This window comes from Rhinatrema bivittatum, chromosome 4, assembly GCF_901001135.1.
Source record: "Rhinatrema bivittatum chromosome 4, aRhiBiv1.1, whole genome shotgun sequence".
Lineage (NCBI taxonomy): Eukaryota > Metazoa > Chordata > Amphibia > Gymnophiona > Rhinatrematidae > Rhinatrema > Rhinatrema bivittatum.
Genome location: NC_042618.1, coordinates 224,498,668 through 224,522,011, shown reverse-complemented (window position 1 = coordinate 224,522,011; position 23,344 = coordinate 224,498,668). Strand labels below are relative to the sequence as shown.

At 41.6% G+C, this 23,344-nt stretch overlaps 1 protein-coding gene across 1 annotated transcript in view; it reads right to left on the bottom strand.

Moving 5' to 3' along the window:
• Nucleotides 1–4,712: 4,712 nt before the first annotated feature.
• Nucleotides 4,713–23,344, bottom strand: part of TRIM24 (tripartite motif containing 24) — a 622,654-nt gene continuing 604,022 nt past the window's right edge. Inside the window, 2 exon segments of the mRNA XM_029599765.1 lie at nt 4,713–15,525; nt 15,528–15,695. Coding sequence (XP_029455625.1) covers nt 15,484–15,525; nt 15,528–15,695 — 210 coding nt within the window. The 3' untranslated portion in view covers nt 4,713–15,483.

Below are 23,344 nucleotides of genomic sequence, written 5' to 3'. Positions count from 1 at the left end.
CTCACACCACTACAACTGACTGGTGCGGGAGCTGGCTCCTTTGGAATCCTGGGGCTTGCTGCACTAAATAAATGGCATCTGTCTTCCGGTTGACCGGGGTGACGGAGCCTGAGTACTCCCATAGCCGGTGAAGGAGCATAAGGAGGATCTCATGCACCAGGACAGCCATCACCTCTCCTTTGGGACATTGATGAATTGGAGGATTTACCAGATTTTATGGTGGACATCCTCTTCAGAAAGCAACTAAAAAGGTATAGCCTCCACCATCGACCGAACAAAGCTAGCAAAGGACAAATCTTCCGGGGGCAAATGGCGCTTCTCTTCTGGAGGTGAAGGCTCGGATGGGAGGTCACCCGAGAAAAACTCAGAGGAATCATCGCCCCAAGGGTTATAAGGAGCCTACTCTTCACTAGTGACCCCACAGGGTCGGAGAGGGAGGCTAATTCCTGGGTCCCGAGGCACTGGCACCGACGGTCTGTCGGAAAGCCTCGGTGCCGAAGGCTACGCAGGCATCAAGGGCCTCGGCAGACCCAGTGGCTCCGGACGACCTGACGACCTGGGAACAGGCTCAGGGAGAAACGGCACTGCCCTCGGTGGCAGAAGCGGAGCTGCATCCTCCTCTGAGGATCCTGGAATCGGGATGGCATTGGAGGGGGAACCGGTGGCAGACAGGGTCCTGAAGGTCCCCCGAGCACCTGCTGTGTCAGCAGAAATCCAAGCAGGACATCCTGTTGCTCCAGCAGGGGCACCAGCATCGAGGATGCTGCCTCTGGCGTCAGTTGTTGCTCAGGAGGGCACAGAGCACCGCCTGCTGCACCACGAAGACCAACTCCTCCTGAAATTCAGGCGTAGTGAGCGCCGATGAGGGAGGAGGAGGATGGGGCGTAACCAGAGCCTCCACGGGGTTCCACGGAGGCTTGGTACCTGGCACCGGAATTGGTGGGGAACGCCCTGGGCTCCTGGGTCTGGAGGACGATGGGGTTCGGTCGAGGCTGGTGCCCCTTCGGTATCGGTGCCGACACCATGCGGTGACGTCGGTGCCGGTGTTTCCCTTGGTGCTCAGCCCGGTCCTTCTCCGGCGCCAAGATAGACAACCACAAGGTCTTGGACTGGCCTGATACGGGTGAGGGTGATCTCCTGCGCCCTTTTCTTTGCTGCGGGACACCGAAGGCCACGGCCCGGGTTCACCATGATCACCCTGGAACTGGAATCAATGGAGCCAACTGTCGAGGAACAAACAGGTACTCCATATTATCCATATGGCAGCGCCGGCCCTTGGGTGTCATCTGGGCACAACTGGGGCACCGATGAACATCGGGGGAAGGCTCCAGGCAGAGGATGCAAATGTCATGCGGGTTTCTGATGGACAAAGTCCAAGGACACTGGGGGTACTTCTGGAAGTCGGTCACCATAGAAAAAAGCTGGCGCGTGGTCAGTGGCCGGCGGCCTCTGAAGGGAAGATGCTCGGGAGCCAACCGCAACAACCTCGGAGGAATCAACTTGTGAAGGGAGATCCTGCAGCAGGGAAGAACCGATGAAAAATAACACTGTCTTCCTTTTAAGAAAGAAACTGAAGAGCTCCAAAGCCCACGAGGCAACTGCACTGCGGAAAAAAAAAGACTGAAGGGGGACCCTGCATGGCTGCAGGGATAGTGGCATGCTGGGCATGCTCAGTGTGCCAGTTTCTAGAAACTTTGACAAAAGATTTTCGTGCCAGGCTCCATCTGATGTCACCCATCTGTGAGGTCTACCATCCTGCTTGTCCTGGGAGAATGACTTGTGATAAACTCATGCAAATGGTTTTCTTCTGATAACTCTCCCATACAGATTATTGCTGTATATTGTGGGTAGGTGGCTGCAGTAGGGCGGTGGCCGCTGGAAACATGCTTTAAAAGTAAAACGTTATGCAGCATTGTTTATAGCGATTGTTTTGTGAGGTTGGAAGTTTTGATCAAGCCGAGTTGGAGACATCAAGAAGTGGATACTATCTACGAGGAATGATTCGTTGAATGCTGCCTTTCAGGTATGATAATGATTACAAGTAGGGTGACTGGAGTCGGCGTTGTTTTGTGTGGTGATATAGTGTGGGCTAATGGAGAGTTCTGTTTAGTTTGTATGGCTTGTGTGTTTATTGTTTTAGGCTCTTGAAAAAACATAGTGAAGACAGTCTCTAGTGTCCAGATACCTTTCGGCTTTGGGAGAATTATATACTTGGTGGTATACTCGATACATGAGGACAGCCTGGGAATTAATTGAATTACAGACATTTTTTGGTAAAGCTTTTTCTTACACTATTTTCAAGGTAAATGTGTCTTAGATGCTATATTGTATAAGGTGATTCAATTTGGATTTGTTTTCTCAGTGGTTACCATCCCCCTGAGGAAGCAGATGGTTGTGAAACAAGGGCCGCTTGTTGGGGTCAAACCTCAGTGATAACATATAGTCATCATCATGAAGGGTTACCTAGAGATGAAGAGACCAATACAGGGAAGTCTGCCAGACGAAGATATATAAGAGTGGTGTATACTATTACATAGTCATGTTTTAGCATGAAAAAATAGGCGAAAGCCTGGGTGTATAGTTGTAAGTGGTTATAACCACAGAGTGTTCATGCATATGACTTTGTATTGGGTTAATGAAAAACATTGATGTATAGGCCTTTGGGTCATGAGGCTTACTATTCCCTTATATATAGAGTGTGAATGAGTGTGTGAGTATATGTATTTTAGGACACATTTCTAAAATCGTTTTAAAAACTTGAGACAAAATTGTGCACTTTTCTCTTATACATTGGTGTGATTGTATATTGTGGACAACATATATCAGCTAAACTTTGCATCAGGGCCTTTGAAATGCTCTGCAGGTTGTTTTGGGCAGTTTTGTCTGAAATTTGTTTTGAGCTTCCAGATTTTACCTTGGCATTTTCCATTCCATATAACTTCCATTTTTTAATGTTTCTGATAGTTGAAATTGCTGGCTGGAAACATTTTGAGGCTTCTTTTTTTTATAGATTGCCCCTGCTTTGTAAAATTGAGTTATCTTCAGTTTCAAATGCTCAGAATTGATTTAAGCACCCCATGGTTGTTGAAATTAGAGAGAATAATAATCATAACCTGAGAGGTTATAAGAGTCAGGGTATTTGTTTAATCTGGAACAGTCTTCACCTAACTAAAGGCCTAAAATGTTAAACATTTTACACCTTATTAAAAACTTAAAGAAGTAATGAATCAATTGAGTGTCCAAACTTTTGCATATTGTACACTCACTTTTATGATTTTTCTATCTGTTACAATCAGCAACTAGCAATTTTGCATTAAAAATTGTAGAAAAATGTTTAACTTTGTACCATGTAGAGGTTGTTTCTGTGTAGAGATTCACTGAAAAATACAATTTGAGCAGAGGTACCTATGCTTTTGCACACAATTGTACGTCAAACCTATTTTCTGATTCTTAAAGACAACTGCTATGGGTTTCTAAACAATGAAATTTGATATTGAGCATTTATTGAGTTGTGTAGATTGTTCAGTTTCTCTTCAAGAAGTACTCTTAAGTATGGAAGGTATCCCCATACGTAATTCTTTAGGCACACGAATACAGACTGATTCAGCTTGAAATACTGAAGCCATGATGCTAGTTTTCTAGAAGGCATCCTTAACATGTTATCTTAATTTCAATCTTCAGAATATATTCAGGTAGTAGTATATTTTGCTTCTGATCCACCACCACCAAAGAAATTCAAGACTTTTTTTTGGGACTCAACCATGGAGTGCTGCTGCATGTCCTTTCAGTCAGATAGCATTACTGCAGCGTCCTTTAAAATATAGCTAAATTATATCTTCATTTTTAGCTTTGGTAGCAGATATCTATGCAGCTGTAAGACAAAAAGAAGAAGCTGACAGACAAAAAATGTTACTACAAAAATAAAAAGGTATTAGCATGGAAACTGAAAAAAAATGGCTTGGTATATAAGCATCATTCCACAATAAATGTACCATATGTTTCGTTCCATAAGACGCACTTTTTTTTCCCCCAAAAGTGTGTGTGTGTGTGAGGGGGGGAGGGGGGGGGGGGGGGGGGATGTCTGTGCGTCTTATGGAGTGAATATAAAAAAAAAAACCCAAAACAAAAAACCCCAGCTAATTAATTACAACCCCCCACCCTCCTGACCCCCCCAAGACTTGCCAAAAGTCCCTGGTGGTCCAGCAGGAGTGGTGATCTGCACTTGGGGCCGTCGGTGCAGATCACTCCCGCTGGACCACCAGGGACTTTTGGCAAGTCTTGGGGGGGGGGGGGGTCAGAAGGGTGGGGGGTTGTAGTTAATTAACTTTAAAGGGTTGGGATGGGGTTTTTTGTTTGGTTTTTTTTCCCAACAAAGAGAACGATAAGCGTTTTCTGATCCGGGTTGTGGACACAAATGGCCCTCCCCAGACCTGAAAATGAAATGGGGACCAAAAAAAATGTTATGCCCTCTCCTAATTTGCTCCATAAGACGCACAGACGTCCAGGAACAGAGCCGGTTTAGCACACCATTATTATTATTATTTATTTAAATTTTCCTGCTCTGAATCCTAGGTGCGTCTTATGGTCAGGTGCGTCTTATGGAGTGAAAAAGACAGTAAATTCTCAGACAATGAGAAAGCGGTCAACTAATAAAACTAAAATAAAACGTAAAAGGATTAAAGTTAAAAGAACAGATTATCAGACACCCTAAAAAATGTGAAATGATCTTATTTAATAGATCAGTAATGCACTTCATAAAATGCTCCAGCCAATATAATTCTGGACATTGTTCATATTCACAAGTTCCAACTGAAACACCACACAGTATACACAGGACAGCATGTCATATTAATATTCACTATGTAAACTGAATTTTGAAAAATGTTAAGCTGTCACATTGACAAGTTCCCCTAATTACAACAAACCCAGTGGTTTATGTATTGCTGTTTATGATATTCATTTATCTGAATTGCAATAGTAGACCAGAAAATATACAGTTTACAAAGAAATAAACCTCCAAACTATCTAAGAAACTGAACTGAAATATCACCTATTTAGAACAGTCATTTTGTCATTCAAAACCTTCAACTCCTTGCTGTGGTCTTTGGAAAAATAAATTACTTTGTCACTTTAGCATATAACAGTGATATCTTTATGTTCAGCAAAATGTAGTTTTCAAACTTCTGTCTGATTAAAAACACCCAAACCAACATCAACAAATTTAATAAACTGAGTCCACAGGCCACTTCCTCTACACAGATGGAATACTGGCCACCCTAAGACTTGCGATGTCAGCAGAGCAAATACTTCCACTGAACATTCCAAGCCACAGGACCTACCTGAAGTTTGGAATAAATGATATTGCTGCAGCTATTGCCTCTGGATGAGGGTTAAAAAAAAGGTTGACATTAAGAGATAATGGGGAGAAATAAGCATGTTTATGGTTAGTGATCTATGTTAGATGGAAGGCTTGAGAGAAATCTGGGAAGCAGAAAAAGCTATCTGGCAGAGAGCACAAGGGTCAAGTACAATGAGGGAGAGAAACTTAATAAAAAAAATTGTATGTGCACTACTAAGTGTATAATGCACTTAGTTCACACAGTGACTGGTGTACCAAGCTTACAGGGACCTTCATTTTCAGGTTTTAATTTTCTTGGGAAGTTATCAGTATTTATAAAAAAAAAAAAAAAAATGGGAAAAATCAGGTGAAAAAAAATGAATAGTTATGTTTTCAGGTAAATATCTTTTTTGCACTGATAAATTCCCAGGCAAAATAAAACTGAAAACAAGGGTCCCTAGTGACATGTATTTACATTGAAATCCATGAACTGTGATCCTGGTACTGCTAAAGTTAGTAAAATGAATGGAGCACTTACAACTCAGATGCAGGCAGTTTCAAGTTTAAAAAATATTGCCAGACTCTAATATCAAGCACTTGTTCTTTGTCATTTATAAACTAGGTAACTATGTTAGTTAGGTCTTCTTTCACTCTTTTTAACTGAAAAGGACTCAGTGGACAAATATGCAATTTTTTTTAACCTATAAACAGGATTCTCCAGAGACAGCAGGCTGAATCAGCAAAAACATGTGGGTGACATAAGCAAACATCTCTGACAGACCCAGATTTGTGTCTTTCCTGCACATGCATGCTGCCTTGGTGAGCCCCTCAGCCTCTTCCAGAGCTTAAGCTTTAGCAAAGCAAGTAACTCTTCAGGGAAGCAGGTGGGTGTTAAGCATGGCTGATTCATGTCTACAGCAAACTTGCTTTATCTGTCGACAAGTAGGCATGAATCAACCATAATACATGGGGACTCCAAAGCTGGGAGTTGCATTACTGAACAATTACTTAAAAGACAACCTGAACCCATGAGTGAACTACTGGGTGAACAGGCTGTACAGAACTGCTTGTCCAACTTTACTGTCTCTCTGGGGCATGCTGTCCAGATAGTAGTAGGACATGAAGATATGAACAACCAACCAAATAGCAGCTTTGCAGTTGTCTTCAATACAAGTGACTATATAAGCCACTGTCACCATAGCTCTCACCTGATGGTCCTTGACAGAAGTCTGTAATCTGTAAGCCAGCGCAAACCAGTGAGTTATACAGTTAGCCAACTAGACAAAATTCTTTTGGCAACTGCCCTTCTCAATCTATTGGGATCAATGGACACAAATAGCTGAAGAGCTTGATGGTGAGGTTGAGACCTTTTCAGGTAATTTGCTAGGGCTCTCTTGCATCCAAAAAGTGGAGAACCCACTCTACTTTGAGTGCACTTGGACTTGAAAAGAACATTTGCAGCATGATAGCTTGGTTAATGTGGAACACGGACACTACTTTTGAAAGAACTTAGGGTGAGTTTGCAGGACAAGTCTGCTGTGTAAAAACTGCAGGTATGGTGAATATTGAATCAGACCCTGCAATTTGCTTCCTTGTGCCAAAGTGACAGCCACAAGAAATAATGCTTTCCAGGTGAGAAATGTCTTCATGACTCAAGAGACTCGAGGAAGGTTTCATGAGATGAGCTGGGAACACACTGATGTCCTAAGGCAATGGAGGTTTGGAATGCCACAGTCCTACCATGAACTTTGATAGTAAAGGGTGGAGAGAGAATGCAGCTTCCTCCACCTGCTGCTGACATGCTGCAATGTTGTTGAGATGAACTTTAACAGAAGAGGTGCAAGGTCTGAGGTTGAGGAGGATAGATATTGAAGCATATCCCCTTGGGCCACAGGAGAAGGGATCCAGCTGGCTAGTGTCGCACCAAGTTGAAAACCTCTTCCACTTGAAACTATAGGATTACTTAAATAAATAAATCTTCTGCTAGAAGGCTTTCTAGCAAAATCAGCATGTCTTCCACCTCCTTAGGAAGGAGTAAGAATACTGAAAATTTAGCATCCAGACCATAGACGCCAGCAATGGCAGGTTTGGATGGCAAAGTCTGCCATTCTCCTTTGTGATAAGAATTGGAGACCATCCTAATGAAATCAAAGACTGAATTGATAGATGAAAGAGATATGAACAGAATACCTGTCATGGTCAAACTGGTGCTATGAGGCTTAAACTTGCCTTGTCATGAAGGGCCTTCTGGACAGTCCTGGCAATGAGAGGAATTGGTAGGTACACAGCTAGATTGGAATGCTCCAGTCTAACACAAAAGCATCAGGAGCTAATTTGTGGCTGCTCAGATGAATGAAGCAGAACTCTCAACCTTCCTAATATCCTCTGAGATAAAAGGTTGATCACCAGCATTCCTCAGTGACTGAACATGTTGTCCGCAAATCTTGACCAAAGACCACTTGTGCTGTTGTAGCACTCTACTGAGGCAGTTTGAAACATATTCTAGATTTCTGGAAGGTAGGTCACTTAGACAGGGGCATTGTGATGGCTGGCCCATGACTAAATTTGAGGGCCTCCTCATAGAGGCATATGATCCTGTGCCTCCCTATTTATGTCTGGATCCTGATTCTCTAGCCCTTGAAGTAGAGTAGGCCAGCTCCAGTCCGGTCTGGTTTATAGGATATTCACAATGAATATGCATGTGATAGAGTTGCAAAAAAAAAAAAAAAAAAAAATGGAGGCAGTGCATATTCATTGTGGAAATCCAGAAAACTAGACCTATTTGTAGCTTGAGGATCAGTGTTGGCCATCCCTGCCTTGAAGCATAACAGACGGCTCGAAGCTCCAGAAGGTTATTGCAGATGACTCTCCACAAGGGACCATGACTCTTGGGCCCTCACAGCACTGGTGTGTGCTCCCCACCCCTTGACTGAGCTGACAGTAGAGTCACTTGAAATGTTGGGACATATAGGGACCCCAGTTAGAACTTTCGGGTTCATCCACTATTGGAGGGCTTACAGCGATTTCGTGGCATAATGGTTGATAGGACTGATTCCACTGGCTTCAGAGGCTTAATGTAGGCCCCACATGCTCAGACAAGTCAAGAGGAACTATATGCACTGCTGAAGCTGTATGTCTAAGAAGAATCAGGACAACTCTACTGATGCTTGGTCCTGATATAGAAGAGACTTTACCTGTTCCATCAGCAATGTGGGTCTTTTGACAGGGCGAAACACTTTATCCTTTGAGATGGGACCAAGTTGGACTCGGAAAAGTTGACCAAGAAACTCAGGAAATAGAGAAGCTGGATGACTTTCTTGAGGGACTCCAGAACTCCTCTCCGAGATGGACCAGTCACCAATGTATTGCCCAGGTATGGGAATATGCAGAATCCTTGCCAACAAAGTTGTGCAGCCACTACTGCAAGACATTTTGTGAATGTGCTCGGGGGCCACAGAAAGGCCAAAAGGAAGCACCTTGAAATGGTAATACATATCTTTCACCACAAACCTGAGGAAACTTCAATGGACTGGGTGAATGGGAATGTGCACATAAACATCTTTCAGATCCACAGTGCACATCCAGTCCCTTGGTTGAATGAAGGGAAGGTCTGGAGGGTGTTCATCTTGAACCTCTCTCAAACCAACAATCTGTTCAGCTTTCTTAAGTCCAGGATATGCCTCAATACACCTGTCTTCTTGGGGATCAGAAAATACTGGGAATACAACTCTTGGGCACACTCTTGTGAAAAAACAAGTTGCAGCTGGACAGAATGAGATGGGTCAACACTGAAGATTGAAATCCTTTGGAGGAAGGTGAGAAGCATAAGTGATAGCCATACTCTACAATTTTCAGGAGTCACCTGTCATCAGTAATATGGATCCATTCTGCTTGGATCCCTCCCTTCAAGTAGCAGGCCTCAAGGATATCAAAAACTAATCCCAGGCTTAGATTGTGATTATGCCTTAGGCTAACTCCTTTTCCTCTGCCAACCTCTTGTGGGAGGCTATTGCTGGGAGAATAGAAGGAGCCTGATGATACCTTCTACTTAGCAGAAGGGATGTTGTTGGAAGAACGGATATTTGAAGGAAAAATGTTGCCTTTAGTTCAGGCCAGCTGGTCCTTGGCTGCTGTTATTGACTGCAAGGTGAATTGATGCTCATGTAGCTCACCATAGAACACGTTATTCCCTGTACAGGGTACAACCACAACACAATCATGCACAACTTCATGAAGGCCACTTGCATGCAACCACATGAGCCTTCAAGCTTCAATGGAAGTAGTCAAAGTCCTGGCCACGGTGTCAAAAGCTTCATACATGGGGCAAAATAAGATGCTTTTCAGATTCCTCCACATTTTAAACTGCCTGTCCTGAGTCTGATGATTCCATCAAAGGCTTCAGCTTTTGCACACACACACACATGTAATACTCAATCATGTACAGCTGATAAGCCATGATCCACATGCTAAGTATGGATCCTTGGAAGACCTTTTCCCTCAAATCCATCCAATGATTTTGGATCTTTCCCAGGAGGCATGTTATAGTGATATCAGGTGTGATTTGCATTATTCAATACCAACTCTACCACCATAATTTGGTGCAGTAGCTGGACTATTCCAAAGCCTGGGGAAACCTGGAGCTTATAATTCAGGTCAAGTGTTTGGGTACCCAAAGACAATGTTGGGATTTGATACAACACTGCAGATCCTTGAGGATCCTAAGCACAGGAATGAATGCAGAACCCACTGCAAGGTGGAAAAAAAACTGAAGCAGCTCAAAGAAATCTGTTCTCAGGTATTGCTCCTTCCCGTCATTGATGGACAGCATCTGGTTACGCTGATATTTCTTGATGGCCAATGCCGGTTCTGATCAGTCTCGCCATAGTGTTTTTGGGCTTATGCACAGAGGCACTTCATTGCTGATGAAACTGACAGTGCCCTAGTCTCTATCAGATCTGGATAGAAAAGGTGGCTTGGCATCATAGGGATCTTCCATACCATGAAAGATGGCATCTGCACAGAAGATGTAACCTCTTGCTTTGAAGTTGAGGTTGATTCTGTTCTGGCAGAGCCTGCACCGATGTCTCCAAGGGAGACAGCCATAGAAGGAGATCCCTTGAGCCTCATTGGTGCCTCTCTCTAAGCCATGCTCAACCTGATCTTATGACAGATCTGGGAATCTGTGCCAGGGGGGTGGTGGTGAAGCCTTCTTGGACTTGTGGGCAAGAATCATTCCATCTTGACTTCTTGCGCTGAGAGTCCGTCAATGTCTCGCTTCAAGAAGAGGAATGGTTCCACTGCCCTACCTTGCACTGTGGCTTTGGAGTCCTATCTAGAGGTGCCTTTCAGAAGGCCTCCATTTTTCAGGCACAGTATTGTGCCATCAGAACATTTTACCACAACTGTAGCATTTGGAGGCATCATGATCTGGGTCTTGGTAGCAATAGCAGATAGAAAGTTTATTTGTAATGGATAACTAGCATCCACAAATGCAGGCCTTGAAACCATGGACTGCAATCTTCTTGAGCTTTTCCATTATTTTATTTTGTAGGATTGAAAATTTCTGTAAGGGGCTGGTGAGGCAGTGGCAAAAACAACAAAAAAAAAATGCAACAAGGCAGAATTAAGCCAAAGTATCAGCTGACAACAAATTTTGAGAGACAGACTGGGAACATGCATATAAGGTAGCTCCGATAAGGAAAGACTGAGGGGCTCAAAAGGCAGCAATTGTGCATGGGAACACCTTTGTATCCTCAGTAAGATGTTTACTAAGCTCAGAGCTGGGTCTGTGTCAGCACCATCCAATGACATCACTTCTGCCTGCTTATCAACTGAGAATGAACAAAACAATATTTATCTGTGGATTTCACAATCACCATTTCTGCTAGTGACATATACAAAAGGATAAATATTGTCTATTATGTTAAAGTGATTCAGATAGAGACTTAGATTTCATATAGGTTCTTGCTCTAAGACTTGCAGGCATTACTAGCCCAATTTTCTAGAATAAAAAAATCACCTTATATCCCTCTGTTACTGCACTGCAACAATGGCTTATTCACTTTTGGCTGTTCTCTTTTCCCCCGTACAGCAGACAATAACCAATTTATATTCTTACAAGGTCACAAGCAGAATGAACAAACACTGAGCTGAACAATCTATTTTAATTTGAAAGACAAGGGGCAGGATAAATTAGGCACTGCACATGCTATTCTCTCAAATGACAAGGCACTTTCTGTTCAAGCAGGTTAATGGATTTGCTGCTTCCTATTGTATCAGTCTCATCATCAAGACTGAGGTTGGGGCTCAGAGAAAACTAGGATGAAATAAGCATTATTATGGAAGTGTGAACTTTTTATCAGAAAAGATATTTTAAAAGGTGGCAAAGCACAAAAGGTAGTGAAGGGTGGGAAGAGAATGACTACAGACTCTTCCCTTTTAAGTGATAATCTAGATGTCTAATATTACAGTCTTTTCCCAACCATTTTTCCATATTTATCTACATCTATTTTTGTATTCAAACTGATGATGAACTATAATTTAGCTGCTGCCACGGTATGGATTAGGTCAGGAGGAAAAAGAATACGTTTTTTTTTTTTTATCGTCTACTGAAAACTAACAAGTTTTGCAGACTGACACAGAAAGGTGCATTCAGTTGAAAGCACCTTTTTGCCTGCACTTGCGTGTGCATTCTCTGAGCGCAAAACTTACTCCCAATGCACAAAGTTTTGCATGAAGAAAACGTGTGTTCCTTAGGAGTACTGCTTAGTGCCCTTGATTGGAAATCCCATACAAATGAAGGCATTAAGCAGAACTCCCTGATGTAGAGAGACTGCATCAGATCAGTGCACCATATTTAATGCTGGAAACAACTCCTGGGTCAGGGCTAGAGGTAGGTTTCCAACACTATGAAAATACTAAAAAAGCTAAAACATGTAAAAGAAACAAAAAAACAAAACAAAAAGAAGTCTGGAACTCTCAGCAGCCGCCACTTAGAAAGATAAAGCAATATCTATTTGGCTATCTGTCAGCAAGAAGCAGCTGCAAAATAGCCAGATAAATTAATACTTATCCGACTATCTAGCACGTGTCACCCCTAGAGAATGAATAAATCAGTATTTATCTGGCTAAGTGGCGGCAATGGCTGCTGCCTCTTATACAATGCCAATTAGGGTCAGCCCCCCCCCCCCCCCAATTCCTGAATTAAAATGTGTGTTCAGCCTGACATGAATGCACATTTTAACATTTTGGCACTTTTTTTTTTTTAAACTCCTGAAGTATTGGCATAGCATTAGCTCACTGCATTGGGAGTTAAAAATAATAATCTGGGTGTGCATCAGCTTCTTGGTGTGTGAGGCCTGACACACCAGGCAAAAAGCTTTGAGATATATTTGTCACAATAATCTAGTTGAAATAGACTTTGGAGTGGAAATTACAATAAAGCATGTACTTAAACCCCACGTTCATGTTAAACTAAAAAAAATTTTAATTCTATAATAAAGGTCATAATCAGTAACTTGTCTGCTGACCTGCTGAGCTTGGTTTCTCATTACATGTTTTCTGGTCTGAAAAGTCAGTTAAGATTAGGGGTATTTTACTGCAACAACCCAAATTACAAATGAATTCTCTGTTCTAGCAGGAAGGTATTACAGATTACACTTAAATTCTTGACAGTATAGATTCTTATGGCAGCAACAGTAGTTTGGGTTTCTTGATATAGTGGAAACTTAAATCATACTGCATTATCCATGTGGTCAAAAATATGTTCTTATGACTGCTGTGTAAAATTGACACAGACAATATACATAAACTAGGTTTTAAGCTGGAAGAGAGCCATAGGTATTGCAAGTACCCATGTAAATCCAAAACAAAATAAATTAATGCCTTAGAAAAGCAGACTGGACTGTAATCTCTACTCAAGTAGCATGAAACAGACTAGTCCTCTATTATATAAACTTGTAAAAATATATATCATCTATCAAAAAATAAGTAGCTGATGTAGTATGGCAACAAAATATCTGTACCTGCTAGTGATAATCCAGCTCTTGTTGAAAATGCGTGTTATGTGCACAATTTTCTTAAATCCATTAAGTAGGCATTTGTATATGACAAAAATATTATTTCAAAATGACCCCATTGGACTGTATGGTATGCTAATTTTGCATTCTAACTACAAACAAGAATGGACTATTTACATTCTCCTTTCTTTAGCTCCTCTAAATGACAGAAAATCTTTTATGTCTTGTTATATCATGAATAATTACAATGTTGCCATTTTCAATCTGGTACAGCAAAAACATAAATCAAGACACCACCTTTCAGAGATCAACAGTCAAAACAATGTATACAAATACTTCTACTGATAAAATCTCTTATGCAATTTTGGTAGATCTGAAAAGACATAAGAGTTAAGTGGAACTTCACCACTCAACATAATTTCGTGGATTTCTGGATATATGAAACAGATTTATGTTCTGGCATATTATTTTAAAATCAATGGTACCAAATTCTGGTTCTTTTGAGTCTTCTGAACACTTCTGGTTTTCAGGATACTCAATTAACATGCATGAGATGTATCTGTAGAAATGTATCCCCAAAAAATAAAATAAAGTTAAGGGCTTGATTTATTAAGGCTTTTCTCCCATTCTGCGTCTATGGGAAAAAGAAAACTTGGTACATCATGCACTAAATTTGGAGAGTTTGGTTATTCTGTTTCAGGAGAAACAAGGACCAGAGTTGAAAACTACTGTTCTTAAAAGGTGGACAACTTACAGGGAAGCAATCACTAAATTACTCTTAAAGGGCCATTGTTAGAATTATTAATTTGAAAGGCTCGCAAAGATAACAAATCTTGTTAACCTATCATCCTTCATTACCACCCACATACTTACATTCATTACATTTGTCTTTGCACTTTTTCAAATCTCATGAAAACTGGACAGTTGTGTCCCCTTCATTGGTTGATGTTTGTTTTGAACTTTATGCAGCAACATAGATATGAAAATTAATGTAATGCTGACTTGGGTCAGCAAGAACTCAGCAAGATAATCCAATAGCAGAAACAGGACTGAACTATCTTTTGTACTATATCACAGATGTAACCAAATCTCTAATTGTAATGTCCCATTTTATCATTCCTGATAGAACTAATACTTCTTTTAGACTATGACAAGTCAAATATTGTGTTTAGGAACACTGCTTTAGCAACAGTATTAACAGCAGCACTCATCAGGCACCAGATTCTGAATTTAAAAGTAAAGCTGTAAGACACTTTTTATGGAGAAACATTATTAAAAAGGGGTACAAGATGATAGATCTGGCATGGCATAACTCATCACTCCATGGTGGCATCCAATTGGTATTATCAATATTCTGTGTATTATTAACAGTCACTTAGAAGAAGTGACTTTGTATTATCGTGTCTCATAACCAAACTGTCAATACACCTCATGTTGAAAGGCAGAATCACAGCTTGTTGCAGTGCCAGCAAAGAAAAGATAAATATCAAAGTAATTTTTTTAACTTTAAATAAGCATGTAATCAGTAGCAGCTCTATCGAAAGAAAAATGCTGTGGGTTTTGAAGTGGATAGACTCAAATCAGACAGCAGCTAAGAAACAAAAGAACACATTTTCTCCTATATTTGCAATACCATCCATTTAAACCCTTTACAGTCCATTAAGTTCATGTGAGTTTAAATCATAATTTTTTTTCCAGAGGGAGATTACATTTCCTGTGATGCTGTAGCATATCAATTTAGCCTCCATGACTTAAACATAAGAGTACTGGGGAGACATCCACATGCTTTCTGGGGATAAGTCAGTTAATATCACAGTAAAATCCATATCAGTTTTCATAGTAGGTACATCTTGAAATGGATGCTCCTCAAAATTCTGCTCCTCTGCGTTCCTGAGACCAGAAATCAAGCACCTGTTGCAGGGGGCTACAGTTTTAGATTTTATTTCTTGGAAAGGTATGGAAGATGCTACCACATTGCCATTCTTGCTGGCTTTCCCTGCAAAGGCTCAAGATGACTGGCAGTACACATTTGCAGAACAATAAATTAGTAGTTCCAAATCTCCTTTTCTGTGATAGGCTTTTTAATATAAAACGATAATATAGTAGGAGTACACGTGATGAAGTGTCTTATTTGAACAGCAGCCGGTCATCCCCTTTGAAACGCTTTTTTTTCTAGGTACTACAAAATCATCATCTGAATCTTCACTCATTTGGGAGTCTTCTCTTTCACTTCTAAAAGGCCCAATTTGAGGAAATTTTCGTTCTGGGTAAAGATTTAAAAGAAGCTCTTCAAAGTAGGCTTCCAGTTTCATGCCAGCACTGGCCACTTCTGAATCAGGCTATGGAACAAATCAGAAGAACATAGTAGGTCAAAATAAAGCAAAACTACAAAAAATCTAGCCAGATGTATAAAGCATAAGCTTGTGACATCCTTTTAAACCTTGAATTCATATTTCAAATCCTGGCATGACCTGCACAGTATTGAATTCTCTGAGATAAATGCAATGAATGCCAATTAGTTAGATTATAGAATTATTATTCAGCCGCTATAATTAGTATTGCTACAGCAAAGTAATAATTTTATAATCTAACTTTACAACTTACACAAGTTTTTATTTACATTATAGAGAGGCTACATGTTACTGATTAACAGTGCTGAGCTGGGGATCATTGTTTGCAAAAGGTTGAGTTACAGCCAGGACAGCCAATCTTGTATCCTATTGGGTAGCACTGCTCCCCTCCCACTCCCGTGGAACAAGCTAAAAATAAAGAAAACAGCTAACTGTGTGTAGTATGTATGAGTGGTCTATCTACAAACAAACAGCTACCCTAAGTTACTGCCTCTGGATAACAAGAACACCCAATGGCCTTTGCAATAAGATTTATGAGCAAAAAGGTGAAGGATACATTTTTTAAAAAATCCTACCAAAATAAAATCAAATATGATTTAATTTAGTCTAGAAACAGAAGTTGTTGGACTCAGTATTATGCTTTACTCTTTCTAAGTAGGAAGAAGGCTCCAGGCATGCAATATATTTATTTGATCTTAATATATACTATAATCTCACTTTAAATTTCAGAAAGTAAATGTGCTTCCTGTAACAGGTATTCTCTGAAGAAAGCAGTTCAGCCACACAAGTGGGTCACACAACTGTACTTTATGCTAAACAAGCAATCATTTCTGAACTTTCAGGGAAGGCTTAAAGGCCTGTCTGTAACTGTGCAGGATTTTCACTGCTCCTGCAGTCCCCTTGTTCTAATAACACAGCTTTGCCTAGGGGAGAACAATGCCAGAGGGGGAGGCAAGAGAATTTCTAATGATTGATAGACTGATGTCTTTAGAGGACACCTATTACCAGAGGCATCGTTAGCATAGGGCACACGGAGCCTGTGCCCAAAGTCTCTTCCATGGAGCCCCTACTCTCCAGCCACAGGCGGAGCAGAAGAGGTCCAGCAGGTGACAGAAGAGGTTTTGTGAGGGCCGCTGATTTTTTTTGTCCAGTCAGCAACCAAGGAAGAGGCCCTGCAGGCTGCCAGTGGTTTCCCAGCAGCTGGTGGTGGTCAAAGAAGAGAGAAAAGTGTAAAGTATGTCTGTGTGTGAGAGACTGCCTGTGCGTGTGTGTATGTGTGTGTGTGTATGTGTGAGATTGCCTCTGTGTAAGTGAGAGTAAGGGACTACCTCTGTGTGCCAGAAAGGGTGAGGGACTACCTGTGTGCATGAAAGTGAGACTGCCTGTGTATATGTATGTGTGTGAGAGAGCAGAGTTGCTTACCTGTAACAGGTGTTCTCCCAGGACAGTAGGATGTAGTCCTCACATGTGTGTGACGTCACTGGACGGAGCCCTATCACGGAAAACTTTTCTGTCAAAGTTTCTAGAACTTTTGACTGGCACATTAAGCATGCCCAGCATGCCATGATCCCTCGAGCCACAGGGGTCTCCTTTCAGTCTCGTTTGTAGCAAAAGGTGAGAGCGAAAAAATAAAATAATAAAACATTTTGGACCCAACTCCGTGGGGTGGCAGGTGGGTTTCGTGAGGACTACATCCTGCTGTCCTGGGAAAACTCCTGTTACAGGTAAGCAACTCTGCTTTCTCCCAGGAGAAGCAGGATGGTAGTCCTCACATGTGGGTGATTAGCAAACTACAGGCTGACTCATTTAACTGGGACCAATAGCATACAACTTGTGCAACAGGCACAACAACTGGTGTACTGTTGGTAAAAATGAGGCAGCCCGAAAATCACAGCAGATGGATGTGGAAGGAGTTGGGATTATACTGGAAATTGTGGGGAATTATGAGCTTTGCCGGCAGGCCATGTCAGGGTTTAACACTAACTTCCCTTCTCCCTGACCTTTGCACTGAATGAAGCAACACTAGTGCTTAAACCTCTCTGCCTAAGGAGAGGATACCTGACTGTCACGTAAATCTCTAGCTTATAATTAAACCTGACTGCCTGAAAGGATAGCTAGTTGCCACGTAGTCAGATGCAGGATAAAGACAGACACATTATGGTATAGGATTCAGCAGCCAATGAAATGATCCGTACACACCCCCTGAGCCAAGCCAATAGTGTAGTGACACGTCTGTATGCTATGGGGAGAGGAGCCAATGATGTGATGACACATTGTATGCTATTGAATGTATGTACAATAAAAAGGGGACCCACGGGAGTGGTCGGCCCTTTTCCTGCCTGCCATGAATCCTGCCTGATGTGTCTTCATTGCCTCAATATCTGGTGACCCGCGCCGTGATAGCCCCTGCTCACTCGGCTGGAACAGCCTAGGTAGCTACCGCAACAGCAGACGTGCTCCCGCAAGCGTAAGTAATTTTTCAGCAAGTCTGCTCCCAACAATCGTGAGTATGGGGGGAAAACTGTCAGCTAAGCAGACGTGTCATGCTAGAAAGCTGCAGAAAATAATTAAGAATCATTATTTCATCACCAGGGGAAAAATAGCACAAGTCAGGCTAGGGGATTTAGAAGAATTGATAGGTGAAATAGCTTGCCGTTGCCCATTTTATCCAGAGGCGGGAACTCTGGACATCCAAGATTGGATCAAGATAGGCAACAGTCTTCATACGCTCCCAAGAGCCCCCATAAGGCAATTATTACTCTGGCAAAAATGCACAGAGGCCCTAGAACACATAGGGACAAAAAGTCTCAAGGCACCATCTCCAGTTCATGTGCCCTTAGAAGCAGACAGTAAAGAAGCAGGCAGACCGCCCATCAGTACACTCAATCCACATACCCTTCCCCCACCTTATCCACAAACTCCCTCAGAGACAGCAAATTCTCTGTATCCGCAGCTCCCCATACCCACACCCATGACACAGCCCATTCACACCTCCCCGCCTTCTTTAGAAAAACAGCCCTTAAGCACAATTAAGCCACAACCTGGCCTGTGCATAGGGTTTCACCAGGAACAGCAAAAAGGAAACCTTACAGGAAAAGAACTATTAGAAGGACTTCAAGCCTTTCCCATCACAGAGAGGACCAATGAACTAGGGGGGACAGAATATGAAATAGAACATCTGGGGACACACACTCACAAGGCACCGTCCCCTACCATGGCTCCTGTGACTTCCTCTGCGTCCACCTCAGAGGAAAAACCCCAGGAAACTAAAGACACTGAAATCAGAGAAGCTAGCCTCCCTCCACCTTACCCGCAAGCCCTTCCCCCACCAACCACCAACTCCCTGTACCCCCAGTTGCCATTGCCTGAGACAGTCATTGATTCTGCATCACCGATTTGTCCAGGTAAATTACCATCTCAAACCGCTGCTCCCGGTATCAATTTATGTGCCACGCTCAGCATGGGATTTCACCTAGAGCAAGTGAATGAAAATCTCATAAGGGAGGAATTATTGGAAGGGATTCAAGCCTCTCCCATTACAGAAAGGACCAAAGAACTAGGTGGGACAGAATATAGTTGGTCCGCCCTTCCCTACAGTGTTCTTAGAGAACTCTGCACAAGTATCAAAGAGGCAGGGATTTCACTCCTCTTACACCCGAGGGTTGATAGAGGAATCCCTGACAGCAATAGAATTGAATACCGCCCGGAGTGCCATAAGCAGTAACTATGCCCCCAGGTCTTCAAAGAAATTAGCATATAAGACCTTGGGCCAGGCAGCAACATTCCTGATATCACAGTGGCGTTACAAACAAAGACAGTATCGATATGAAAGAAATGATTTAATAAGACAGTACAATGACCTATTGCAGACCAGATTAAACCGAGTAATTGAGCAGACAGGGCAGACCTGGAAGGAGTGTTTATCTTGGTCTTTGATATTCAGTTACAGAAAGTCTGCATTTCCCCACAGAAAGTGTATGCAGAGCCTTATGTTATAACTGTACTGAAACTTGAGCAGTATACTGTGTAAATTTCATGTGAAATGTTCCCCTTTTGCAAAGTTAAATTGGCTCACATTTAAAATGACTTCATTTCTCTGAGATTTAAGTTTATAGCAATTGCTTGCATTGCCAATGCACAGAACTTGTATTTTTACTGTAATTTTCCCTTTAGGACAAAGTAAGTTAAGATAGAATCTGTCTACAAGAGATCAGCAAGTCCTTGCCAGTCATTGTCTCTGGTTGATGTTATCTAGATTGTTATCACTTGCTGGTACACTTCTTGCATACTTAACTAAGTTAATGATATACAGGGCTGCTTTTCAGTTCCTATAGACTGAAGGATTAATTCATTGAATGAAGTTCTCTCCTCTGTTTATTTTCTTTTGAGAAACACTGTTCCTCCCCCTCTTACTCTGTCTTTCTGTTATTAACTCTTGGTTGCCACTCATGGGGGGAGGGAGAACTTTTGAAAAGAAAAAACTGGACTTAGTACTGCAGTTTCTCTCCCTATCTGTTATATCTGATACATTTCTCTATCACAACACTTACTTTATACCTCTCAATTCCTGAATTATCTGCTGCAACTGTGCGTTGCAGCTTTCAAAGGGGGGCACAGATCAGATCTCCTGCTGATCCAAATCTTTTCCCTCAACCTTCAATGCATTCCTACACTAGCCCTTCCTCTCACTCTGTCTTTCTGTTGTTAATCTTTTTAATACTTTCAAACTTCTTTAATACTGAACTGAGGTTACTGACAAGGACATTTAATAGTAATAACAGTCACTTTAGCGTGCAGCAGACAGAGCTGAGCGAACAGCGTGTTTAATTTCCTATTCTAATAATTATATGAAGAAATTGTATTCTGATATTCCACATTGAAAGTAAGCTCAGAGTATTATTGATTGAATTTATTATTCCAGGTTGCAATCTATAAAGTAATGATGGTGCCTCCACTAGGAGGCGCTATGCTATTCTACCAGTTATATTATATTATTATTTTAATAATTCTGTTGTATACTAATTTTTATTTTTCAGGTCTATAGTCCTCCTGTCTTAAGGAAACTTCAGTTTTATTTTCTTTTTCACAAATTTTTACAGAATTCTGAACCTTAAAATTTTTACTGATAGAGGTTGCTACATCTAAAGCAATCCCTCCCAAGCCTTTTCTTGCAAATCCAAATTGATTTTATTAAATTGAATAATAGAATTGATTTCTCCAAGGTTAAAAAAGTAAGAATTTCACTTTAATCCTTACCTTAGTAAATTTTTTGCTGTATGCCAGTTTTTAATATTTTCCAGATTGACAGCCTTCCCTGCCATGAGAGATGTGAAGATGAACACTTTGCAGCTTATTTTAACATTTTTCAAACATTTTTCTGACACCTTTTGATTTTTGATCCTTGATCTAATTTTGTTTTTGATACCTTTTTGATACGAATTTTGAACTCAAATTATGTGTTATCTGTTGTCTGTCTTGATGTCAAGAAGACTATGAATATGTGTCAGTTTTGTGTAAATGAATATTTGCAGGATGAATGAATATGTGTCAGTCTTGTGTAACATATGTTTAATGTAATGTCTAAAATACTTGTCGTTTGTGGTTCTGCCTACTACTAATGACTTTTCCTTTACATGATTAATTTACATGTATGCTATTTTACTGAATGAAAATTGATCACTGCATAAAAACTTTCTTGATAATGGGATTACCCTCTGTTCTGAAAACTGATAATAGCTCTGCTTACTGCAGCCATTCCTTTGCATGAATTTTGTCAATAACTGAACATTAAACCGTATTTGGCATCCCCTACAACACCACAGGGCAAGCCATTGTGGAGAGAGCCAATCATACCCTTAAGACAGCTCTGACAAACACAAACAAAAAGGAGGGAATGCCATTGGACTTCCCACTAAACAGGACTGGCTGAACAAAGTATTGTTTACTTTAAATCATCTAAACATATCAAATTCAAATAAGACCACAGCCATGGGTAATCATTATGGGACTAGGGTTAGTCACCCACAGCCATCAGTTTTGTATAGAATGTTTAACCCTGTCTGGTACGGTCTCGTTCCCTTAACATGGGGACGAGGATATGCTTCTCTCCTTGCTCCCACAGGTCCACTTTGGGTTCCAAGCCATTATATCAAGCCGTGGAAAGATGGAAAGGTGTCCAGGTCTACAGGACCCGATCCCCAACTTCTCCCTGAGCCTCCACGGCCCTCAGAAGGACAGAGACCGGACTCCCCGCAAAAAGCAGCACCACATGACCTGGGGACAGATCAAGGCCCTATCCAACCAATCTGCACAACTCTTGGAACAACAAGGCCTTGGGAAAACTCCAGAGAACTTCTTATTAGCCGCCTTTTCTTGCCTGAATGCCAACTCATTAACAATTGTGTTCTGCACCCTCCTCCTTTGCCTTATTTCTCCAGCTATGGCGATTTCCGAACAAGGACTCTGGCAGGACAACATGTACATCCTCGATGCATAGAACTTTTCACACCTGTTGAATCGAACAGACTGTTGGATTTGCACACACATGCCAACCCATGCCCGCGGAGAACTACTGATGCATGCTGTACCATTTAACCTTACAGTATGGACTAATTATCCTTTACAGAGAGGTGTTTTCATTACTTCTCCAGTTGGTAATACCATAATACCCATCGGCAGCCGTATTCAAGAGACTGCCGCTCTTTGTTGGGACTATGATACAGGGGATGGGAAGGGGCTTCAGGTGGGAAAATATCCATATTGTAGCCGAACCATTGTATTAGAAGAAGTCATGATCAGATCATACTCTAATGTAACAGCATACCCTGAATTCCCAAAAAAGATATCACAGAATACTTGCATAGCTTTACCCACTATATGTGCAATTGGCTGATCTCAGGATGTTCCGTGGGAGAACCAAAAAGGTGCGATAGAAAAGAAAAATTCTCAGACGGGCAATTTAGCTTGTGTGAGTATGTAGCCACAATGGTACAACAAGTCAAACAGCCCCGTAACTGGTACACTAACCAGATAGGGAACATTTGGATGTTATGTGGGCATAGAGCATATATGCACATTCCCCCCAGATGGAGAGGCAGATGCACTCTAGGCTACATCCTCCCCTCATACTATGCAGTCAACAATTTACCCAAAGCAAGACTCCGTAATCAAAGGGAGGCGACCAAGAGTCCCATAGATAAGTATACAGAAACCCAGGTAGCTAGAAGCCTGTTTCCTCCAATGGGAACAGCTATGAATTAGAGACTTACACATCCTAGCTAACTGGACGACTGCCCTATTTAATCAGACAGTCCATGCATTAAAACTACTCACAACAGAAGTTTCTCAGATTAGAGAGGTAGCATTACAGAACCGCTATGCCTTAGACACCATTTTAGCTTCAAAGGGTTGTGTTTGTGCATTAATTGAATCTCATTGCTGTGTGTACATATCAGTTTATAAAGCAAACCTCACACATACCATAGAGCAGATAGAAACCATGGTTGCTGATGCACCACTTTCAGGCAGAATACCAACTTCTCCATGGGACTGGCTATGGTCCTGGCTCCCTGATATTTCTGGTCTCAAAAGGGTGATTTCTATTATAATGACCGTAATTGTCTTAATTATTTGCCTGT